This window comes from Dendrobates tinctorius, unplaced genomic scaffold (genome assembly GCF_039654945.1).
Source record: "Dendrobates tinctorius isolate UK_male_01 unplaced genomic scaffold, ASM3965494v1 ptg000241l, whole genome shotgun sequence".
In the NCBI taxonomy this organism is placed as follows: domain Eukaryota; kingdom Metazoa; phylum Chordata; class Amphibia; order Anura; family Dendrobatidae; genus Dendrobates; species Dendrobates tinctorius.
Window position 1 is genome coordinate 10418045 of NW_027361908.1, and position 22789 is coordinate 10440833.

The 22789-nt window shown below is 45.2% G+C and overlaps 1 protein-coding gene across 1 annotated transcript in view; it reads left to right on the forward strand.

Annotated features, from left to right (window-relative positions):
- The window catches only part of LOC141060642 (dynein axonemal heavy chain 3-like), a 2648786-nt gene extending 2631009 nt beyond the window's left edge, over positions 1-17777 (forward strand). The window contains exons 84-85 of the mRNA XM_073556958.1: positions 6168-6225; positions 17304-17777. Coding sequence (XP_073413059.1) covers positions 6168-6225; positions 17304-17449 — 204 coding nt within the window. The 3' untranslated portion in view covers positions 17450-17777. The remainder of the gene's footprint in view (positions 1-6167; positions 6226-17303) is intronic.
- The last annotated feature ends 5012 nt before the right edge of the window (positions 17778-22789 follow it).

Here is a 22789-nt window from a genome sequence, read left to right on the forward strand (position 1 = left end):
TTTGTGGGAACATTGAAGGTGTGGGTGGGGGTGGGTACGGTGAGGTCACTGGGGTATAATGCAATGGGGAAGGAAGGTACTGGGAAGAATGGAATGGTGAAATCGAGAAAGGAGAAGGAGTGGTAGGAGGATGGACGCTAGGAGGATGGACGGTGGGAGGATTGACGGAGGGGGGATGGACGCTAGGAGGATGGACGCTAGGAGGATGGACAGTGGAATGAGAAGGTGATGGAATAGGTAGATGGGTAGGTTGGGAGGCCTGGAAGATTGCAGTAACTAGAGCATTGTGACAGCTTTGCATCACATGCATCTGCAGGTGAGGATTTAGATTTTCCATGTGCCGGACAACTGATTGGAAAAAAATATGTCTCGGCGCCTGGTTTGCCTCTGAATGCATCCTCTCCATATAACTTCTGCGTTCCATGATATTTTGATTTATCATGTTCAACCCAGAAGTTATCTGTTGCCCTAAAAGTCTGAATGCATTCTGGAAGGATGCATTCAGATTCAAACAGTCAAACAAAAACAGCCTTTCCTGACCTCTCAGATGCTGCCGTCCAGAACCAAAAGTTGCTAGAGATGTTGCGGCAGTGTCAGAGGGGTGGGGTAAAGGGTACTCTAAATCGTCACCTGCAGCTTCATGTGATGAAGACTGCCCTGCTGCTCCAGTGCTGATGGATGGGAAAGAGGGACGAGACAAGAGGGAAGGTACAGAGGGGTCGGGTGCCTCGACATGGTCCCTGGTGACGGTCTCCGAAGGGATCTCTCCAGAGGGTGCCAACTCAGAAGCAGGCTCCCAAGTGCTGCAGATGGTGCTGTAAAAGACAAAAAAATATATATTAATATATTGATATTTCATTGGCCTTGCTGAAAAAAAAATTAGGTTAAACATGTACACATTTGTACTACAGAAATGGTGTGTGGAATATTTACCTTCTGCTCAACGTCGTCAACCGGAGGAACGACAGGGCTCTGTAGTATTTATACCGGCTGCTCCTGCGTCCTCCCGATCCACTCGGGGCCTGCATCTTCTTGTTGAAGTCCCTCTTGAAGCAATCCCTGAGTGACCACCACCGCAAGATAACCCTGTCACCTGTGAAGCAAAAAAACAAAGTGGTTAGTATTCAACACTTCACATGCTGTAACATAACTTACTGAAATCTGAATACTTACGCGCTACATCCTGGGCACTCTCATCGAGCTCCTCACAGTTTTCTATAACCACCAAGCACACTTCATCCTAATGCTCACCACCTCGATGAGGGTGTCGACATCAATGATCCCCTCTTCGTAATCTCTGTCGGGAGCACGCTGTGAAACCTGTGAAAAAAAAAAATAATACATTCATACACATGAGGTTCATTAATCAAACACCCAAATAAAGTGTTACTTACTCTTCGATGACCACCGCAAGCATCACCTCGACAACGCTGGGATGTCCTAGGAGTCGCTCTAGTGCGGGCACCGGATTGAGAAGACTATAAAAAATAAAAACATGATTATGTGCTTGGATGTATGTGTAGTTATTGTGTGTGCTGTGATCAATGTTTGTGTTGGGTGTAGCATTATGTATGACAGTATTTGTATCTGTTAAACTTACACTCTGCGCGCCCCCTCCTTGCATTTCTTCACCCTGCATGGCTCCTCCTGGAAGCTCCTCAGATTCAGCTTCCTGTGAAAACAGAATACATGCATATAGGGTTAAAAAAAGCTGTGTCAATTAAGAGTAAAAAAAAATTATTTATATTACCTCAGTTTGCTGATGCTGTGAGGGGGGCTCCCAGAAGAAGACATTAGTACCAAACTGGTGTGGCCTGGCTGGCGGTCTCTGCTGCGGCCTGGCTGGTGGTGCTTCCTGAACGGATCTGCAAGTATAAAGACACTTGTAAAGCTACTGTACAAAGGATCATAACAAGCATTCAGGCCTTTATACTTACAGGGAAAATAGAACTGGTTGCCTAGCAGTGTAGGCTGCGGCCTGGCTGGCGGTCTCTGCTGTGGCCTAGCTGGCGGTGCTTCCTGAACGGATCTGCAAGTAAAAAGACGCTTGTAAGCTACTATATAAAGGATCATAACAAGCTTTCAGGCCTTTATACTTACAGGGAAAATAGAACTGGTTGCCTAGTGGTGTAGGCTGCGGCCTGGCTGGCGGTCTCTGATGCGGCCTAGCTGGCAGGTCTCTGCTGCAGCCTGGCTGGCGGTTTCTGCTGCAGCCTGGCTGGCAGTGCTTCCTGAACGGATCTGCCAGTATAAAGACACTTGTAAGCTACTATACAAAGGATCATAACAAGCTTTCAGGCCTTTATACTTACAGGGAAACTAGAACTGGTTGCCTGGCGCTGTAGGCTGCAACCTTGCAGGGTCTGAGATCTGGCGGTGTCTGCTGCAGCCTGTGTTGTCACTGTAAGATATGAAAGCATAAATACACTTGTGTTATCCAGTGTTAACAAAAGCAAAAAGGTATGTTCAGATATATTTTGATTGAAAAATCACCCCAAAAAAATGTATACCAAAACCACAGAAAAATATTAACTACTTATGGAGGCGAATCTCAAGGTTTAATCACCAGGTGCTATTAGGGCTATTGAAAAGAAAAATGTAAAGACTGTTTCATGTCTGCTCCCATTCTGATCAAACCTGATCTCCATTGTTTCCCCCTCCTCTTTAATTTAACGGTGTTGAATGTTGATATGCGCAATGTGCAACCTTACCAACCCTACACCTCCTGTTCCCTTTAAAAAAAAAAACCTTGGTATTGTATGTATACCCACACTTTAAAAGTGACCTGGTTTTGGTATTGCACGTATACCCACAATAGAAGTGACCTGGTTTTGGTATTGCATGTGTAACCACACTTAAAGTGACCTGGTTTTGGTATTGCACGTATACCCACACTTAAAGTGACCTGGTTTTGGTATTGCATCTATACCCACACTTAAAGTGACCTGGTTTTGGTATTGCATGTGTAACCACACTTAAAGTGACCTGGTTTTGGTATTGCACGTATACCCACACTTAAAGTGACCTGGTTTTGGTATTGCATCTATACCCACACTTAAAGTGACCTGGTTTTGGTATTGCATGTATACCCACAAAAGAAGTGACCTGGTTTTGGTATTGCATGTGTAACCACACTTAAAGTGACCTGGTTTTGGTATTGCACGTATACCCACACTTAAAGTGACCTGGTTTTGGTATTGCATCTATACCCACACTTAAAGTGACCTGGTTTTGGTATTGCATGTGTAACCACACTTAAATTGACCTGGTTTTGGTATTGCATGTATACCCTGTATACCCACACTTTAAAAGTGACCTGGTTTTTAAATGATACTATGGACAGTTTTGGAGACAGTTTTTATTTCTTTTTTTTGTTTTGTTTTCAATTTTTTTTTAACAAGTAGGAGGCAGACAAGCCACAGACACACACAGACATGCCCCACGCAAATAGGTTATACTCACACTTACAGGCCTCTTTGCTGGCAGGCTGTTGATGCTGGCACTGGCAGGCCTCTCAGTCCTGGCTTGGTGGTGGCAGGCCTCTTGGTTCTGGCTTGGTGGTGGCAGGCCTCTTGGTCCTGGCTTGGTGGTGGCAGGTGCTGGCTTGTGGTGGCAGGCCTCTTGGTGCTGGATAGGTGCTGGCAGGCTGTGTTTCTTCTCTTCTATCTTCTCTCTTGGTGCTGGTGCTGCATGTCTGGGCCCAATGAGTAATTAGGCCACCTTATAAACTTTTTGGACTGTCTGGAAAAGTATCAATTCTTCTGAGCATGCTCAGTGTGAAAAAGCGGATTCCGCCGACGGATTCTGCTAAATGGCGGATTCTGGCGGATCGCCCATAGGCGGCCATTCTATCAAATGGCGGACAGTGGCGGATCCGCCGTGATCCGCCATTTTGACGCAGACAAAAAACTCTACAAAGTCCGTCCACGTCAGACAAAATCTGCCAGAAATCTGGCTGATCCGCCGAATGGCGGATGTAACAGACGACCATCCACCAAAATCCGCCACTAATGTAATTCAATGGGAAAAAAGGGCGGATCCGCCAAAAAAAGGCCGATCCGCTTTTTTCAAAAATTGGCGGATTTTGACTGACGCCAAAAAACTGAAATGTGAAACAGGCGTTAGGGGTTAAAACACTGAATTCAATCATGCGCCGTATGTTAAGATGTGTGTTGTTTACTTATAATGAAGATTTTATCACCTGGCGATTATCATTGCTATGATAAGCTGGAGAGCAAGCACTCATCTGACTCCACCCCCTTCTGTGATAAACAGCTCACTGTTTATAGACTATGTACACAGGTCTGGTGTGAGAGTGGACAGTTTTCTCAGCTCTGCTGCATTGCGAAACCTAAAAACTGTGTCAGAACCGCTATACCCAGGAAACTAAGTGGTACATAGTTGGATTCAGGGTCTTTCTCTACATCAGGCTGCTCTCTGATGAGGTATCAAAAACCTGATGACAGATTCCCTTTAAGGTGGTCATGTGCATTAGATAAAAGTTGGTTAGCCGTTGAACAATTGCTGAATGAACGATTGGTGAATGTTCATTATGCCATTCACATTTTAGTCTATATTGGCTGTTTCAGTAGTTCAAACCCTACCATGCATGTTCAATGAAACCAGGAGACGAATAAATGAAACTCTGGTAACATTTAGGAAACCAATACTGTATACCTGGAAGATGGTGGGCTGTCTTTGATTGGCTATAACTATCATTGGTTGTTAAAGTTCACCCTTTAAGCTTTTAAGTTGTCATCATTCATTTTAATCAACTATAGACTAATGGTTGGGCACCTTGAGTGAGAGAGAAATGAGTGATACTTATGAATTCAAACATGTATAGCAGTAGCGTAGCTACTGGGGGGCAGAGTGGGCGGTCGCCCCAGGCCTTGCTCTGAAGGGCCCACCAGGAGCTGTATTACTCTAACTGTATTGGCGTGCACAGCGTGCCCATACAGTTACACTCTGCATCAAATCAGGGGCACTCGATCTCCCTGCACTCCTACCCGTCCGCTATGGAGCCCTTCAGCAGGTGAAGGTGGTCCTGGTGCTTTTTTATGGGGAGTGCATTATACTGTATGGATGCCTATGGAGAGTGCATTATAATATTTAAAGGCCTATGAGAGGTGTACTATAGTACATAAAGGCCTATGGGGAATGCATTAGATTATATAGAAGCCTATGAAGAGTGCATTATACTGTATGGAGGCCTATGGGGAGTGCATTATACTATATGGAGGACTATGGGATACATTATACTATATGGAGACCTATGGAAAGTGAATTGTATTATGGAAAGTGCATTATAATATATAAAGGCCTATGGGAGGTGTATTATAGTACATAAAGGCCTGTAAGGAACGCATTAGATTATATAGAAGCCTATGAGGAGTGCATTATACTGTATGGAGGCCTATGGAGAATGCATTATGCTATATGGAGGTCTATGTGGAGTGCATTATACTATAAAGAGGCCTATGGGGAATGCATTACACTACATGGAGGCCTATGGGGAGTACATTATACTATATGGAGGACTATGGGATGCATTATACTATATGGAGACTTATGGGAAGTGACTTGTACTATATAGAGACGTATGGGGAGTGCATTATGCTATATGGAGGACTATGTGATACATTATATTTTATGGAGGCTTATGGCTAGTGCATTATACTATATAGATGCCTATGAGTGCAGTATACATATGAGGACTATGAGGTGCATTATACTATATGGAGGCTATATAGGGGCATCATACAGTGAGGGGACATCATACAGTGAGGGAATTACAGTGAGGGGGCCTTCAAATAGTATGGAAGCTAATGTGGGGTCTTTGCACAATGTGGGGGGCCAATAAACAGTGTTGGAGCCATCAAACAGTTTCGGGGCTGCTAAGGGGTCAGTAAACTATGTAGGGACGTTATACTTTGTAGAGTGGGGCTGTCCAGGGGGGAGACTCAGAACATTATTAAATGTTAAGTGGGCACTTATTGTTATAGGGGCACTGTCCATGGAGTACACAGAGGGCATTATTACTTTGCAGAAAAATTTAGGAGGAAGAATTGATAGACAGACATATTAAAGAATTGAGTTGTGTAATAGATAAAAACACAACTTTCAGATGATTTTGCTTGGGCCTTTCCTTTACAGACATATCATAGATATGGCTTATTCCTGAAGAAAAAGTAAGCCCAATGGATTCCTTTTATCAGTGCCCAGGTAAAGAACAATAATCTATATATCTACTGTATAAGTATGATTAACTAAAATTGAATTTTCACACAATATACTATTTTATTAAATAAGGCTGACACAAAAGACCCTGATTCATCAAGAATGGCATTTTTCATGCCGGTCTTGATGAGAGGGGCAGGGTGGAGTGTGAGGCACCTAAATTGTTAAGAAGTGCATGCCACTTAATGAATGTCATGTGCCTCCAGGCCTGGAGTAAGATATGTACTACTGCTCATTAAGAAATTGAAACAAGGGGATTGCAATGTGCCCATCATGCTGCCATCTCACCTGGTCTACCCTCTTTGTAGGAGCTAGGCGAAAATACCAAATATTTGACTTTTCAAAGCTTTTTAGGACAGTTTTCTGTCCAAAAGCTTTGTATCAGGATCCTGTCAGCGCCGGCGAACTGCCACGGCTGAGCAGGGTGACTCACCCCCACTGCGGGAGGGCCCGTGGTTCGATACTGCAGGGAAGGTTCAGGCAGACGAGACCTGCGATGCTGAAGGTAGTAAGAAGTACAAGGACCTACGATCATGTGACCACAGGGGGTGGGGCTTAGCGTCCCACTGCTGGAGATGATTGTAGGATTCTACTACAGGAATCCTGGAGTAGAGGCGAGGGGAACTCAGGTCAGACAAACGGGGGGTCATACACGGAGAGGGCGGCGCGGTACCTGAGAGTAGTTAGAACGTAAGCAATGAGTCATACATGGAGATAGCTGCACAGTACAAGAGGAGCAATCAGAGAATAGTCAGGTCATAGGCAATGAGTCACACACAGAGATAGCAACGCAGTACAAGAGGGACAGGCAGAACTCGTAACAGGGACAGAACTGGATCAAAACCAAACAAGTATAAAGTATAACAGTCACAAAGCACACCAGGGTCACACACACTCAGCCAAGGGTCTGAGTATAAGTGATGAGGAATGAGCCCACAATGAGGCTATAAAAAGCCTCTCAGAATCTCAGAGTGAGGCCGTCCACATTAACCTCTGAACTACCTAATCCCACAAGCTGAGCAAACCATGACACTTTGGTAAGTTGGAGCCATAAGGTTTTATTAAGATTTGTAGAGGCACCTGGGCAAAATGTATTACCTCTTCTACCATGAACATAAAACACAGTGGTATTAGTTAATTGCCGAGCAAGAGTAACAAGCAGTGCTCACATCATAACCCCATATACGACCCATGTAATAAAGCCATTGCACCGAAAAAAAAAACAACCTTGCTATACAATGCAAAATAATTCTGAAGCGTTCCGTAATACTAGCATACAGCACCAAAACAGAGCTTCATAGTCAAAAGATGCCTAACAGCATGCAGTAAATTGTCTGAATAGTCATCAAAAGTAATCTTCACAAGCATTTTGAAATTTTAGTTTGTTTGTAAGACGAGAACATTAAAGAGGATTATATATTGTGAGGATCCTTTTTGTACACGCTACAATCCATCATTGTAAACAAATTCAGACAAAGTCCAGGCAAAATAAATTGCAAAAGTTGCTTCCAGCTTGGTAGCTCCATCAAAGTATTAACATGCCCATACTATTAAAGGGTTTGTTCAAAGTCTGTAAGTTATTATCTATCCAAGGAACAGGTGGTAAATGGGCTCGGTGGGCCGGATCAGACTGACCCACAAGGGGAAAGGGGAATCCCCCGGTGGGCTCTTTCTCCCGACTAGGTAATATACCACACAATATGAGGCACAATACACTTGATTCACTATGTACAGACAAAAGGCAGCATGTAATTCATTTTTAAACTACTGTACTTAGTTTATGATTAAATAGCAGTAGAGATAAATTTGTTAATGTAATATTTGCATGTAGCTGAACACTGGGCCCCTAGAGTCAGTGTTACTGGTGGGCCCTTGGCACCTCATTCCAACACTGTCAGTAGGGATCTCAGCAGAAGGATCCTTATAAGTCAATAACTCATCACTAGAGTTGAGCGACTTTTGGTTTTTTAGGGTCGCGTTTCGTTTCGTGAAACCCGACTTTTCCAAAAGTCGGGTCGAGCAAGATCGTCCGATTATAGGGAAAAGTCGGGGTCGTCCCGAAACACGAAACCCAATGTAAGTCAATGGGGAATAAAAGTCGGCAGTGAGAGTAGGACAGGAAACACACCTACAGTGCCCATTTGAATGCCAAAAGCATCAATTCTTCTTACTTAAGCTTGTCAACCTTAATTAACTTCATAATACAAGTTACGAACTGAAAAATGGGGGTTATTTGGCTAAAGTTGTGGGGGGGAGGGCTGGCTGCAGGTTTTGATGTGCCCTGGGCGAAAGAGCGCCCCTTTAACACATACCACAACTCATCGTGCTCCGATACGGCAGAGAAATAGCGGTATAGTACAATGAAAAATACCTCACTTTTTACATCTCATGACGAGGCCCATCTATTTCTCCATACAAAATCATTGGTCCCATATAATGTTTGAAACAGTATATGATGAGCTCCACATAATGCTACAGTATATGTTGGTCCCCATGGATGAAGCTCCACTGTCTTATGGGCCCAAATAATGCTCCAAACATAATGGGCCCCATTTCTAATGCTCTAGTGTATAATGGGCCCTGTAAATGCTGCTCCAGTGTCTGATGTCCACCTTTGGAATGTTCCAGTGTATTGTGGGCCCCATCTATCATTCTCCAGAGTATAGTGCTCCCCAAAAATTGCTGTCCCAACATTGAAAACAATCAAATAAGTCTCCTCGCTAGGGAATCCCTGTACTTGTCTGGACTCCTCGTCGTCCCCATCTTCCATCTCACTGCACAGTATTTCAACTTTGCAAGTGCTGTGATCCTGAGCAAGCAGGGGGGGCCCACTCGTTGGCGACGGCACTGGCACAGGGCCCCTGATAGTACGGTGGTGTGTCTGATGGCGGGTGGGCCGAACCTGCACTTTCATCTGCAGCTTCCTCTTTGTCACCGTGTAAGATGGAACTGTATATGGGAAGGGTAACCTGAGTTTCATCAGGGTCAGATTCAGGTCGTGTAGCGTGCGAGGGGAATGTAGTGGTCTGGGTCAATGTACCAGCAGATTCATCGAGCAGTGGCTGGGCATCAGTGCACTTGTGTCGCCCCCAGGAGTACGATTGCCACAGTGGCATTACCTTCTTCCTAGGGAGTGTGATGTCATGCTTGGGAGCAACGAACGATCTCTCTAGCAGGTTAACTGATTGGGCGGCGTTATTCCCACGAGTCATGACCCTCCAAACAGCATTCATGAAGGCAAAGTGTTTGTTTTACGTGGGCAGTATGGTTGCAAAGCTGAACCTTAAAGGAATGTCCAGAAGGGCATCACCAGGAGTGGAGCCTACGGTTAAATTCGACTCCACCTGGGAAACCTCAACCATGCCAGCTACAGAACAGATGCACACATTGCAAGCTTAATTCCGTTAACGAACGAGACTCCGTCATGCCCCGCGGTCCGAGTCCGGCTTACTAGAGGGACACGTGATTCTCTGGCACATGAGATTGGCCAATAACTGGTGTGTCATGCCCTTACATGTCCGTGGCTGCATGTGCGCTACACTGAAAAGGCAAGCGTTTGTCGCTTACAGGTGCAGATAACCCGCTGAACAACGTTAGTGATGGGGATCACTGATTACAATTATTTCCCACGAACAATGATTTCCCAGTAAGTGCAGGTCAACCGCAGTTCCGGAATTAGGCCTAACCGTCATTCCTGAAAAAATGAAAAACTTACGTGTGCAAACCACAGGTGCTGTAGCTTGCTTAACAGCTCGCCAGCCGTTCTCACGCCCAGTATGGATTACATGTGATTGCACAAAGGTGAGAAAGGGTACCGTATCCCCAGATAACATGTATGGATAGCGTACACATTCAAAATATATGTCTATACATCAGGAGGCAGGCTCAGACGGTGTTAGGCCCAGTATGGATTGCACGTGATTGCACAAAGGTTAGAAAGGGTACCGTATCCCCGGATAACATGTATGGATAGCGTACACATTCAAAATATATGTCTATATATCAGGAGGCAGGCTCAGACGGTGTAAGGCCCAGTATGGCTTGCACGTGATTGCACAAAGGTTAGAAAGGGTACCGTTTCCCTGGATAACATGTATGGATAGCGTACACATTCAAAATATATGTCTATACGTCAGGAGGCAGGCTCAGACGGTGTTAGGCCCAGTATGGATTGCACGTGATTGCACAAAGGTTAGAAAGGGTACCGTATCCCCAGATAACATGTATGGATAGCGTACACATTCAAAATATATGTCTATACATCAGGACACAGGCTCAGACGGTGTCAGGCACAGTATGGATTTGACGGCCCAGACTACACAGCGGAGGAGCAGGGAGAGGTAAAGATTGCAAATGCTGGGGCCCTGCCCAAGCAAGGGGGCCCACTCGTGGGCGTCGGTACTGGCACTGGGCCCCTCATAGTACGGCGGTGTGTCTGACGGCGGGTGTGCACCACCACCGTCAGAGACACTTGATTGCACTATGAAGGACCCTGTGCCAGTGCCCGCGCCCAAGAGTCGGCCTACCCACCTGTCCAGGGCAACGGCACTCGCACGGTGTCGTGCGCTAGGTGGTGACCCCGGCCATGGGGGGGGGGAGGCAGCACAGATAGGGAGTTTTAGAAAGTGGCATATGTTGATGTTGGACATTCAGCTGATGCAAAAGGTGAAATAGGTCAAGTCCCAGGAAGAGGTGGACCAAAGCAAGCCATTTTTCTGTCACCCTATGTGTCATCAGGGGAAGGTGGGACAAAATCCTTGGAAACCCATGCGTGGTTCATTTTAATGAAGGTTAGATCATCCACATTTTGGGTTGACAGACGGGTCGTTTTTTCTGTCAGGATTGATCCAGCTGCACTGAAGACTCTTTCCGATAGCACACTTGCAGCTGGGCAAGCGAGCTCCTGTAAGGCATATTGGGCCAATTCAGGCCAGGTGTCCAGTTTAGCGGCCCAATAGTCAAAGGGGAATGACCTGTGTGGGAGAACATTGATATGGGAGGAAAAGTAGTTTGTAACCATAGTTGACAACTGCTGTCTCCTGTCACTTTCCATCTATGCAGTATTACCAGTTGTGTGAGCGGTACTTGAAAAATCAGTCCACAACATGGTCATGAAACCCCTGTCTCCAACGCCACTTCTGCTGTGTGCACCACGAACACCTCTGCCAAGCTGCCCCCGGCCCGTACGGCTCGTGTGAGAACCATCACCGCTGCTGTGTGCTGGGAATGCCTCAAGCAACCGATTTACCAGAGTTGCTTGTTTATTAGCCAATATTAGGTCAAGGTTCTCCTGTGGCATGATGTTTTGTAATTTGCCTTTATAGCGTGGATCCAGGATGCTGGCCAACCAGTAGTCGTCATGGTTCATCATTTTGGCAATGCGTGGGTCCCTTTTTAGGATCTGCAAGGCATAATCTGACATGTGGGCCAATGTTCCCGGTGTCAATGATGCACTGCGAGTGCTGGTTGGAGGAGCACTTTCTGGCAAATCCACATCCCTCCAGTCACGCACAAACCCTGTACCAGACCTTGCCACGCCAACATTTTCACTTGCCCCACGAGATGCATCCTCCTCCCCTAAGTAATCATCCCCATCATCCTCCTCCTCCTCTTCTTCCTCCACCTCGTCCAGGAGAGGTCCCTGAGCAGACAATGGCTGAATGTCATCAAGGATTCCCTCCTCCTCTTCCTCCTCATCAACATTGGCTGCAGACGCCTGCTCCTTAAGGTGCGTCAAAGTTTGCATGAGCAGACGCATAAGTGGGATGCTCATGCTTAGGATGGCGTCGTCTGCGCTTACCAGCCGTGTGCATTCCTCAAAACACTGAAGGACTTTACAGAGGTCTTTCAGCTTCGACCACTGCACACCTGTCAACTCCATGTCTGCTCTCAAAGTGCCTGGCCGTGTATCCTCCCACAAATGCATTATGGCCTGCCTCTGCTCGCACAGCCGCTCCACCATGTGCAGGGTGGAGTTCCACCTTGTTGAAATGTCGATAATGAGGCGGTGGTTGGGAAGGTGGAGCAATCGCTGCAGCTTCTGCATACGAACGGAGTGTACAGGCGACCGGCGGATGTGCGCACACAGTCTTCGCACCTTCTGGAGCAGGGCTGTTAACTCCGGATAATTTTTGAGGAAGCACTGCACCACCAGGTTCAAGGTGTGAGCCAAGCAAGGTATATGGCTGAGTTTTGAAAGGGCTATGGCTGCCACAAAATTACGGCCGTTATCACTAACTACCTTGCCTGCCTCAAGATGTACACTGCCCAGCCATGACTCAGTTTGTCGCTTCAAGTACTCGGCCAGCACCTCGGCGGTGTGTCTGTTGCCCAAACACATCATCTGCAACACAGCCTGCTGACGCTTTCCACTAGCTGCTCGATAGGGGGACACATCGTGTGCAACAGTGGCAGCTGCAGATGGAGTGCTCATACGACTGCGCTCTGTAGACGAGCTTTCGCTTCTGGAGGAGGAGGAGGAGGAGGGTCGAACGCCTACAGCCAACTGTTCCCTATACCGTGGGCTAGGCAGCACTGTCCCACCACTGCTGTCCCCTGTGGACCCTGCATCCACCACATTAACCCAGTGCGCAGTGATGGACACGTAACAGCCCTGGCCATGCCGACTGGACCATGCATCAGTTGTGAGGTGCACCTTTCCGCTCACTGACTGCTTGAGTGCATGGACAATGCGGTCTTTCACATGATGGTGGAGGGCTGGGATTGCTTTGCGAGAGAAGAAGTGGCGACTGGGTAGGTCATAGCGTGGTACTGCATAGGCCATGAGTTCGCGGAAAGCTGTGCTTTCCACCAACCGAAAGGGCATCATCTCAAACGAGATTAGTTTGGCAATGTGGGCGTTCAAACCCAGTGTACGCGGATGAGAGACTGAGTACTTTCTTGACCTACTCATAGTGTCTGGGAGGGTGAGCTGGACTTGAGAGCTGCATATGGTGGAAGTAGCGGTGGACAGGGCGGACTGAGAGAGGGTTGATGATGGTGATGGAGTTGTTGTTCTTTCTGATGGCCTAGAATCAGTCTTTCGTTGATATCACAGTGGGATTCCCTGACTGCTGTGGCCTTGCAACGACACCTCAACATTTGCTGCTGTGCTAACCGGTGGGCTTACAGTGGGGGAAACAATGTAGCATTGCTGACTACCTTCGTTGTGATCAGTTGCACATGTGGCACTTGAGGTTTGGTGTTGTGTCCACGCTTGCAAGTGCATGCTGGTTAAATGTCTAAGCATGCAACTGGTATTCAAATTTTTCAGATTTTTCCCTCGGCTAAAGGTCTTTGCGCACTTCTTACAGATAACCTTGGCCTGATCATGAGGATTTTGGTCAAAAAAGTGCCACACTGCACTCTTCCTACTTTTGCAGACATTTTGCGGCCTAGCACGCTGTGATCTTTTGACCCTCTGGACAAGCTGTCCAGCAACTCTTTTGATGTTTGGAACCTGTCTTTGGAGTGCTCCGGGCCTGCCAGATAACAGCTGTTGCGATGTCGATGTCTGCTGTGGATGCTCCTCATCTGAGCTATTGGAAGCAGCACCCTCTTCCCCCAATGGATGCCAATCTGGGTCAACAACTGGGTCATCCATCACCTCCTCTTCTATGTCATGTGCACCTTCCTCTGTGTCACCGTGTATGGTGTATAGTGTGCGGGAAGGGGTCACCTGAGTCTCATCAGGGTCAGAATCTGGCTCTGTACACTGCGAGGACAATGTAGTGCTCTGAGTGAATGTACCAGCAGAATCATCCATCATCGGCTGTGCATCAGTGCACTCCATGTCAGATTCATCTTGGCCTGGGTAATTCACCATTTCACTTGATAATCCAGGCATGGTATGTGAAAACAGCTCCATGGAGTAATCAGTAGTATGGCCTGCGTCATCCTTCAATCTTGGTTGGGGTGAAGGACACAAGGAAAGGTGTGGTTCATGAACATGAGCCTCCAATGACGACTCAGTGCTTTTACTTTTTACAACTGAAGAAGAGGAGGCAATAGAGCTGGAGGCTGAGTCAGCAATGTAAGACAAAACTTTTTCCTGATGCTCTGGCTTTAAAAGCGGTTTGCCAACTCCTAGAAAACTAAGCGTTCGAGGCCTTATGTAGCCAGACGATGACGCAGGCTCAACACCTCCTGCATTCGGTCCTATTTTGCTCTTGCCACTACCATCAGATCCACCACCAACACCATCATTACCAGCTGCCAACCCCCGCCCAATTCCACGGCCTCTTCCACCAGCCTTCCTCATTTTTGGTAGAAATGTAGACAAAATCCAACAAACTATATAGTAATGTAAAACAAGGTACAAGGTGTCTATAGGACAGGGGAGATTTTGAATTTCTGCAGACACTGGACACTTTTGGATTGTGTGAGGCCCACTGATATCTGAGCGCTATGTCACAGGCTCGATGGCACAGCTGTGACAAAAGTGATGAGAGGATAAGGGAGATTTTGAATTTCTGCAGACACTTGTGGACACTGGACACTTTTGGATTGTGTGAGGCCCACTGATATCTGAGCGCTATGTCACAGGCTCGATGGCACAGCTGTGACAAAAGTGACTAGAGGATAAGGGAGATTGGATGGCTTTTAAAAAAGTAGTTTGCAGAGCAGTGGGTAAACAGCAATGCCAGCCTGTCAGGAAGCCTTAAAAGGCAGCCCAACAACCAACACCACTGATACACCACAATATAGCCTCCCCTTGCACTGCACACACAGTGACTGGTGTGTTGTACAGGCCAAATCGCTAGCAGCAGAAGCAGTTTTTTTTTCTTCTCAGCAGGACAAAAAAAAAAAAATTGGGATTGCTTTTAAAAAAGCAGTTTGCGGAGCAGTGGGTAAACAGCAATGCAGGAATGTCAGGAAGCCTTAGAAGGCAGCCCAACAACCAACACCACTGATACACCACTATATAGCCTCCCCTTGCACTGCACACACAGTGACTGGTGTGTTGTGCAGGCCAAATCGCTAGCAGCAGAAGCAGTTTTTTTGTCTTCTTCCCTGCCTAACGCTCTCCCTACAGAATCAGCAGCAACCTCTCCCTATACTGAGATCGGCAGAAGTAAGATGGCGGTCGGCGTGCACGCCCTTTTATACCCCCTGTGACGCCCACCAAAGCAAGCCAATCACTTGCATGCCCTTCTGAAAGATGGTGGTGACCCCTGCCTATGTCATCACGTTGCCCACAATGTCCGTGGATCCTGATTGGCTGAAAAAGAGCGCAAAACAAACTTTTGAAACGCGACTTTGGTGCGTAAGTCGCCAACCTCGTGGCCGACCTCATCCTAGGGTCGGGTTTCGTTTCATGAAACCCGACTTTGCCAAAAGTCGGCGACTTTTGAAATTTTTCGACCCGTTTCGCTCAACTCTACTCATCACTAGAGTTGAGCGATACCGTCCGATACTTCAAAGTATCGGATCGGAATGGATCGGCCGATCTTAAAAAAAAGTATCGGTATCGCCGATTCCGATACCGGAAGTCCCATTCAAGTCTATGGGACTTCCGGTATCGGAATAAGAAAAATCCTGTTTTTCCCTTGTACAGCCTCTCTGGGGTCTGTACGGGCCTTTCGGGGGGCTGTGCCGGCCTGCCAGGGGGTCTGTGCAGGCTCCGGTGGGCTGTGCCGGCCTGCCGGGGGGCTGTGCCGGCCTGCCGGGGGGCTGTGCAGGCTTCGGGGGAAATTCCCACGCAGCAATGGCATAAAGTGAGACTAGGGACTTTTTTTTTTTTAAGTGGCGGAGGAATACAGTGCGGAAGGATACCTACCTTCCGTCATTGGATTCCTGCAGCCCGTAGAGAACGGCAGCAACAGCTGATGCTGCAGTTCTCTACCCAAGATCGTCTTGGGACACACTCGTGGACTGCTTCGGATCGTGGGTGAGTATTTTTGTGGTTTGTTATGTTAATATTTATTCCGTAAAAGACAATGGCTTCGGGGAACAATGTGACAAGTATTGGTAAGTATGTTACTCTATGTTATATGTACTGTATGTCTATGTATGTATTGTATGAATGTATTGTATGTAGTATGTATGTAGTATATATGTGGTATGTATGTAGCATGTAGTATGTATGTAGCATGCATGTAGCATGCAGTATGTATGTAGCATGCATGTAGCATGTATGTAGTATGTATGTAGTATGTATGTAGCATGCATGTAGTATATATGTAGTATATATGTAGTATGTATGTAGCATGTAGTATGTATGTAGCATGCATGTAGTATGTATGTAGTATGTATGTGGTATATATGTGGTATGTATGTAGTATGTATGTAGCATGTAGTATGTATGTAGCATGCATGTAGTATGTATGTAGTATTTTTTTTTTTTTTTTTAACATTTAACACATTAGCCGGATGATGGGACTACTACTGTCCCATCATTGGCTAATGTGTCAATCACTGTCATGGTAGCAGGCATCGCCAGATGGGACTTGTAGTCCCATCGGACGATGCTTGCACAGACCCCCGGACATCAGCACAGCCCCCCGGCAGGCCGGCACAGACCCCCACAGGGTGCACAGACCACCGGCAGGCTGGCACAGCCCCCCGGCAGGCCGGTACAGACCCCCACAGGGTGCACAGACCACCGGCAGGCCGGCACAGCCCCCCGGCAGGCCGATACAGACCCCGGGCAGTCCACACAGCCCCCCCGGCAGGCCGGCACAGCCCCCCGGCAGGCCGGCAGAGACCTCCGGAAGGCCTGAAATGACGGCGCATCATGATGCGCACACACCGCGCATCATGATGACGTCAGGCTGTCAATCAACTTTGAACTTCCGATTCCGATGCCGACTTCCGATATTGAAAAAATATCGGAAGTCGGTATCGGAATTCCGATACAGCAAGTATCGGCCGATACCCGATACTTGCGGTATCGGAATGCTCAACACTACTCATCACCTATCTTTTGTGTAGGTGATAACTTGCCAGCTTGGTACAGATTAGTTCAGTATTGGTCGTATTGCACTTTTAACATTTTTTCACCATTTATACTAATACCAGTATTTATTTTTCATGTTTATTTCTTGAAATTATTCTTTCCACAGTTTACAAGACAAGCGTTCGTCATGGAGAGCTCTCCACAACAGGACATTCTACAAACTATGTCCTCACTATCGCTCTTGCGACAGACAAACCTCCGAGCCAATGGACTAACAGAGGAGTGGCTTGTCTCTGTCAGCTGGACTATTAGGAGAAACGTAATACTCAGCTTTTTCAAAGCTCTAATTTTGCTCACTGTTTCAGTTTTTCTTTATGGTGAGGTTCAGACATGCATTTGAGACTATAGAGTTAATGACGCAGGCTCTGTAAAGTTAATGAAAACCAAAATGACCCCATTATAGATCATGGGGTTTGTCTTGCGCTGATTGTGTCTGCCTTGTGACAGTTCTGCTTTCTGAATAGCAATTGTGATTAGCAAAATTATGATTTTTTTATCATCTCTGGCAACTAAAGGAAAGTATAATGCCCCTTATGGGATAAAGGCAATTAAATTAAAAAATAAAGCCACTTTGCATATATTCTTGATTAAAAATATTCTATATATACTGTACTGCAGTGATTTGTTTATAAAGAGGCAAAAAAGAAGATGCAGAATGAAGAGAGTAACACATAACTACAGCAATGTTTTGTCTTTAACCGTGGAGACACTTAAAGAGATTTCCCGTTTTCCAAAAATTTGTTTCCTCAGGTGAAGTTGAAAAAAAAACGGTGGTGGCTTTCTCACGCTCCCCGTGTCCAGAGCCAAGTCTCAGCCTGTGCACCCGGAGTCACTGACCTCAGAGGCTCTGCCCATATAAATTGTTTGAGCTGCTGTACTGTTTTTCACAACAAAGCTTCAAAACTTTACCTCAAAATAAAAAAACACTTTGAAGGGAACCTGTTACCAGAAAAAAATGTTATTAACCTGCTGATATGGGGTTAATCTGTAAGTTAATAGCATTATTACCCTGCCTGGCACCGGTACTTAGCCAAACCCAGCAGGGAGAAAATGTACTTTATTCCCTCAGCAGAGTTACGGTGGTGGCACCAGAGCGGGTTCATTCACTGCTGTGAGCACGCCACCGGCCCTGACTGACAGCCGTCCCAAAGCAGAGCTAGGGTTGGTCAGGAGAGGGGGCGCAGTTACTCTGTATACTCAGAGCATCAGAGGAGTGACTGAACGAGCACCGGTCCTACCGATGTGACTGAAACCGGAACACTGCTGGGGGAATAAAGTTAATTATCTCTCCCAGCGTTTGGCTAAGTACCAGCGTCGGGCAAGTTAATAACACTATTAACCTGCAGATTAGCCCATATCTGCAGATTAATAGCATTTTTGCTGGTGACAGGTTCCCTTTAAAGCAAACCTGTCAGCAGGATTGTGCACAGTAACCTACAGACACTGTCTGGTTGGTGCTGTTATACTGATTAAAATGATACCTTGGTTGATGAAATCCACCTTGTGGTTGTTGTTTAATTTTTATTTGCAGTTTTCAGTTAATGAAATTATGCCTATAATATTGCCGGGTACAAAAAAATGTATTTAATCAAATGACTCTGGCAGGGGCGCATGCATAGTATGCAGCTTCTATCACGTTCCAATAGATGCTACTGCGCATGCGCCGACAATGACATTTTACTGCAGCAAAAAAATTTCCTCCAGCGAAATTGCGCTGGTGGCAGCGCCTGCACAGTAGCACCTATCGCGTTCTGGCACCATTTTGCTAGAAAAAAAATTGTCTGCAGTAAAATGGTGCTGGCAGCGGCCATTGCACAGTAGCGCCTATCAGAACGCAATAGATGCCATCGCTGGTGCCATTTTGATGAATTTTTTTTTTACCTGGCAATATTATAAGCATAATGCTATACATGCTACTGTGAAGGCCCATTTTGCTCAATGTATTTTTTTTTTCAAACCCACTATATTATATGCAGTATGCAAAATAGGGGACAGGTCACTGAGGGATCAGTGATCTGTCACAAGCCATACTAATGAATATGTAAACAGAGCACCACATGAAAACCCCCCCCCACAGACCGCCCCGAAGCACGAGCATATCAATAGCTCAAAACTGCAAATAAGGATTAAACAACAACCACAATCATCAACCCAGGTATCATTTTAATTAGTATAACGGCGCCAACCGGACACTGTGTGTAGGCTACTGTGCACAATCCTGCTGACAAGTTCACTTTAAGTCCGCATATGAGCCATATACATAAAAAGAAGGCTATTTTATGGTTCTGTTCACTCCTACATTGTTATTTCCATATTTCTGTTCCTGCTGTAATACTCAACTTGCGGCTCTCCAACTGTTGCAAAACTACTACTCCCAGCTCACCTTGACAGTAGCAGGTTGATCTGCTGACCAACAGGTTGAGGCTCAAAGTGTTATAGGGACAGAAATATGATAATATCATAAGTTTCCAACCAGCCAAACCGTTCCAGGCAAACCTCATTGACCTTAATAGGGTTCGTCTTGTTGCCCGGGAATATTGGATGGATCTGAGATGGAGGCTCCAAATGCCAATGTGAATAGAGCCATATTCATACTACATTAGTATTTTAGATGCATTGGAATATTAAACACATTGGTTGAAAAACTGTGCAAACCGTCCCTGCTATTTTCCAAGGTAACAATATAGGAACGCATTACATCTGTAGTTAATGTGTTTCACCTCGTTTGTGAAATTATTCCACCACTGTTATTCTTTTCGAGCATACAAATCTGAAACAGTTTGGTGGCTAAACCATCTGACAGTGAGCTGAAATGTATCACGTAGCTTATCAATTCAGAGTCCCTGAACGCTGTCACAGAACATGCAGTGACATTTTCCTAAACGAAAAGTGCTATATTTCACTGTAAATGAATGTTTCCATACTCTGAAATTTAATAACCTTTTTAAAGTAGGACCGGAATCTGTGACCTCCCTATTGCGGCATATTCATTATTTACTCTCATCGATGGTGACATTTCACTTTATGTTCTATTATCTTATGCTAAAATCTGTATTTACGCGCTATTGTCAAGTGGTGATGGTTATAATTAATAAATTCTGTTGGACATGGATTTATGTACTTGTAATGTAGTCATCTGTATCATTAACACAAATTGATCTATATACTGCATTTGATGTAATAGTCACATCTGTCAAAAAACTGAGTGTTTAGGATTTTGAATCCTGGTTGCTGATTATTTTGTAAGGAAAACCAAAAAAATGAGCCGGAACTCATGTTCATATAAGTGTAATCTCTAGGTGCGCAATAACACTGTAGTTATTAACAAACATAGCCTAGGATAAAAGTGAAATGAGCAAATACCCTGCAGTAAGAAAATAATAATAGTCCATGTAAATAACATAGGGGACTTAACAGACACTATTTTGATCAAAAGAGTGTAAAAACCTTTCCTTCATGACAAGCTGTACCCAATCAGGATGGTCCGATCTCTAGTATGGCTCCTATAGGATTCTTCTATATCTAGACTGAATTTTATGCTTTTTGATCAAAATAGTGTCAACCCTACGTCATTTACATGGACTATTACTATTTACTTACTATAAGGAATTTGCTCATTTTGTTTTTCTCACACAAGAAGATATGGCCTTACCAGAAACCCTGTCTGATGACAAATGCACATATAGCCGGATGCAGCTGGCCTCCACTAATAGAGGCAAGGGGCAGCTCAGGTGCAAACTACTGATAAAAACAACCACCCCACACCTAACAAACCATGGTGGGGTTGGCTGCCTAGTAGGAAAAATGCACATAGATAAGGCTTGCATAGGATACCAGTCACACATATATGAGTGTGATGCAAAGTGTCTGGCTTGCAACCTATTATTGACGCCCATAGTATTACCAGGCGGGTTGCTACAGCACTAAAATATGCAACAACACAGTGACAGACGCCCCAATAGACCAAGCCAACAAAAAGAGGCCCAACTGCATCCTGCAAAAGATAATATAAGTGCAAAAAATTAATGCATACAATGTGTACATTAAATGAGGTATTGGTTAATATTTTGGCCAAAATAGATAAAGCCTGCAAGCCACCGTCAAGGCTCCTCATGATATGGCAGGTCCCTAACACTAATATCAAAACAGCTAACATAGAAAAAATAAAAAAAACTCACACAACAAGATATCGCCTTACCAGAAACCTTGTCTGATGACAAATGCACATATAGCAGGATGCAGCTGGCCTCCACTAATAGAGGCCAGCTGCATTTCTATGATTTTTTGTATGTTAGCTGTTTTGATACTAGTGTTAGGGACCTGCAATATCATGAGGAGCCTTGACGGTGGCTTGCAGGCTTTATCTATTTTGGCCAAAATATTAACCAATACCTCATTTAATGTACTCATTGTATGCATTAATTTTTTGCACTTATATTATCTTTTGCAGGATGCAGTTGGGCCTCTTTTTGTTGGCTTGGTCTATGGGGCGTCTGTCACTGTGTTGTTGCATATTTTAGTGCTGTAGCAACCTGCCTGGTAATACTTTGGGAGTCATTACTAGGTTGCAAGCCAGACACTTTGCATCACACTCATATATGTGTGACTGGTATCCTATGCAAGCCTTATCTATGTGCATTTTTCCTACTAGACAGTCAACCCCACCATGGTTTGTTAGGTGTGGGGTGGTTGTTTTTATCAGTAGTTTGCACCTGAGCTGCCCCTTGCCTCTATTAGTGGAGGCCAGCTGCATCCGGCTATATGTGCATTTGTCATCAGACAGGGTTTCTGGTAAGGCCATATCTTGTTGTGAGTTTTTTGATTTTTTTCAATGTTAGCCATTTTGTTTTTCTCCCAGGATATTTTACAAAGAGTAGCAGATGATGCCACTTGGATTGCCTTTTATAATGCTTGCAGACCAAATTACATTAAAGAAAAACAAACATCCATTAATTATTGGCAGATGCTCTCTAGTATTAACTTTACCTGTGTTTTTATTGAAGAAACATTGGGGTCCGGCTGGATCTGAATTTCGCAGTGTCATGCATTATAGAAAGATAACCAAGCCAATTCAATCTTTTTGCTATCACTTACAAAACTACATTCTGGATTCTATCAACTATCAGGAAATCCTGGGGGGAACCATCATGTCTTCTGTAAGGAAGCTGAAGCTCCTGAATCCTTGGATCTTCCAACAGGACAATGGCCCCAAGCATCTCTCAAAGAGCACAAGGCTTTGTTTCAGAAGAAGTCCTGGAAGATTTAGGAGGGGCTGTCACAATCGACTGACTTGAACCCCATCAAAAATCTTTAGGATTGTTGTCAGCAGTCAGTAAAAGTGGCATTTAGTGTGTAGTTTGGAGAACACATTTGTTATGTTAGCTGTGGTGAGGTATTTTAATTGTTCTTGTTTGATCAGTTTGCAGAAAGTTTGTAAAGTTCCCTAATAATTTGCAATGGGGGTGAATAATACACAATCTGTCATATCCAATCAGTAATGATAGTGACAAACTGTGTAGGGAAACCAACTTTAACAAGATGAATGATAACACTGAATTGTCAACTTATTCATGAGAATATGCTCCTTAATTA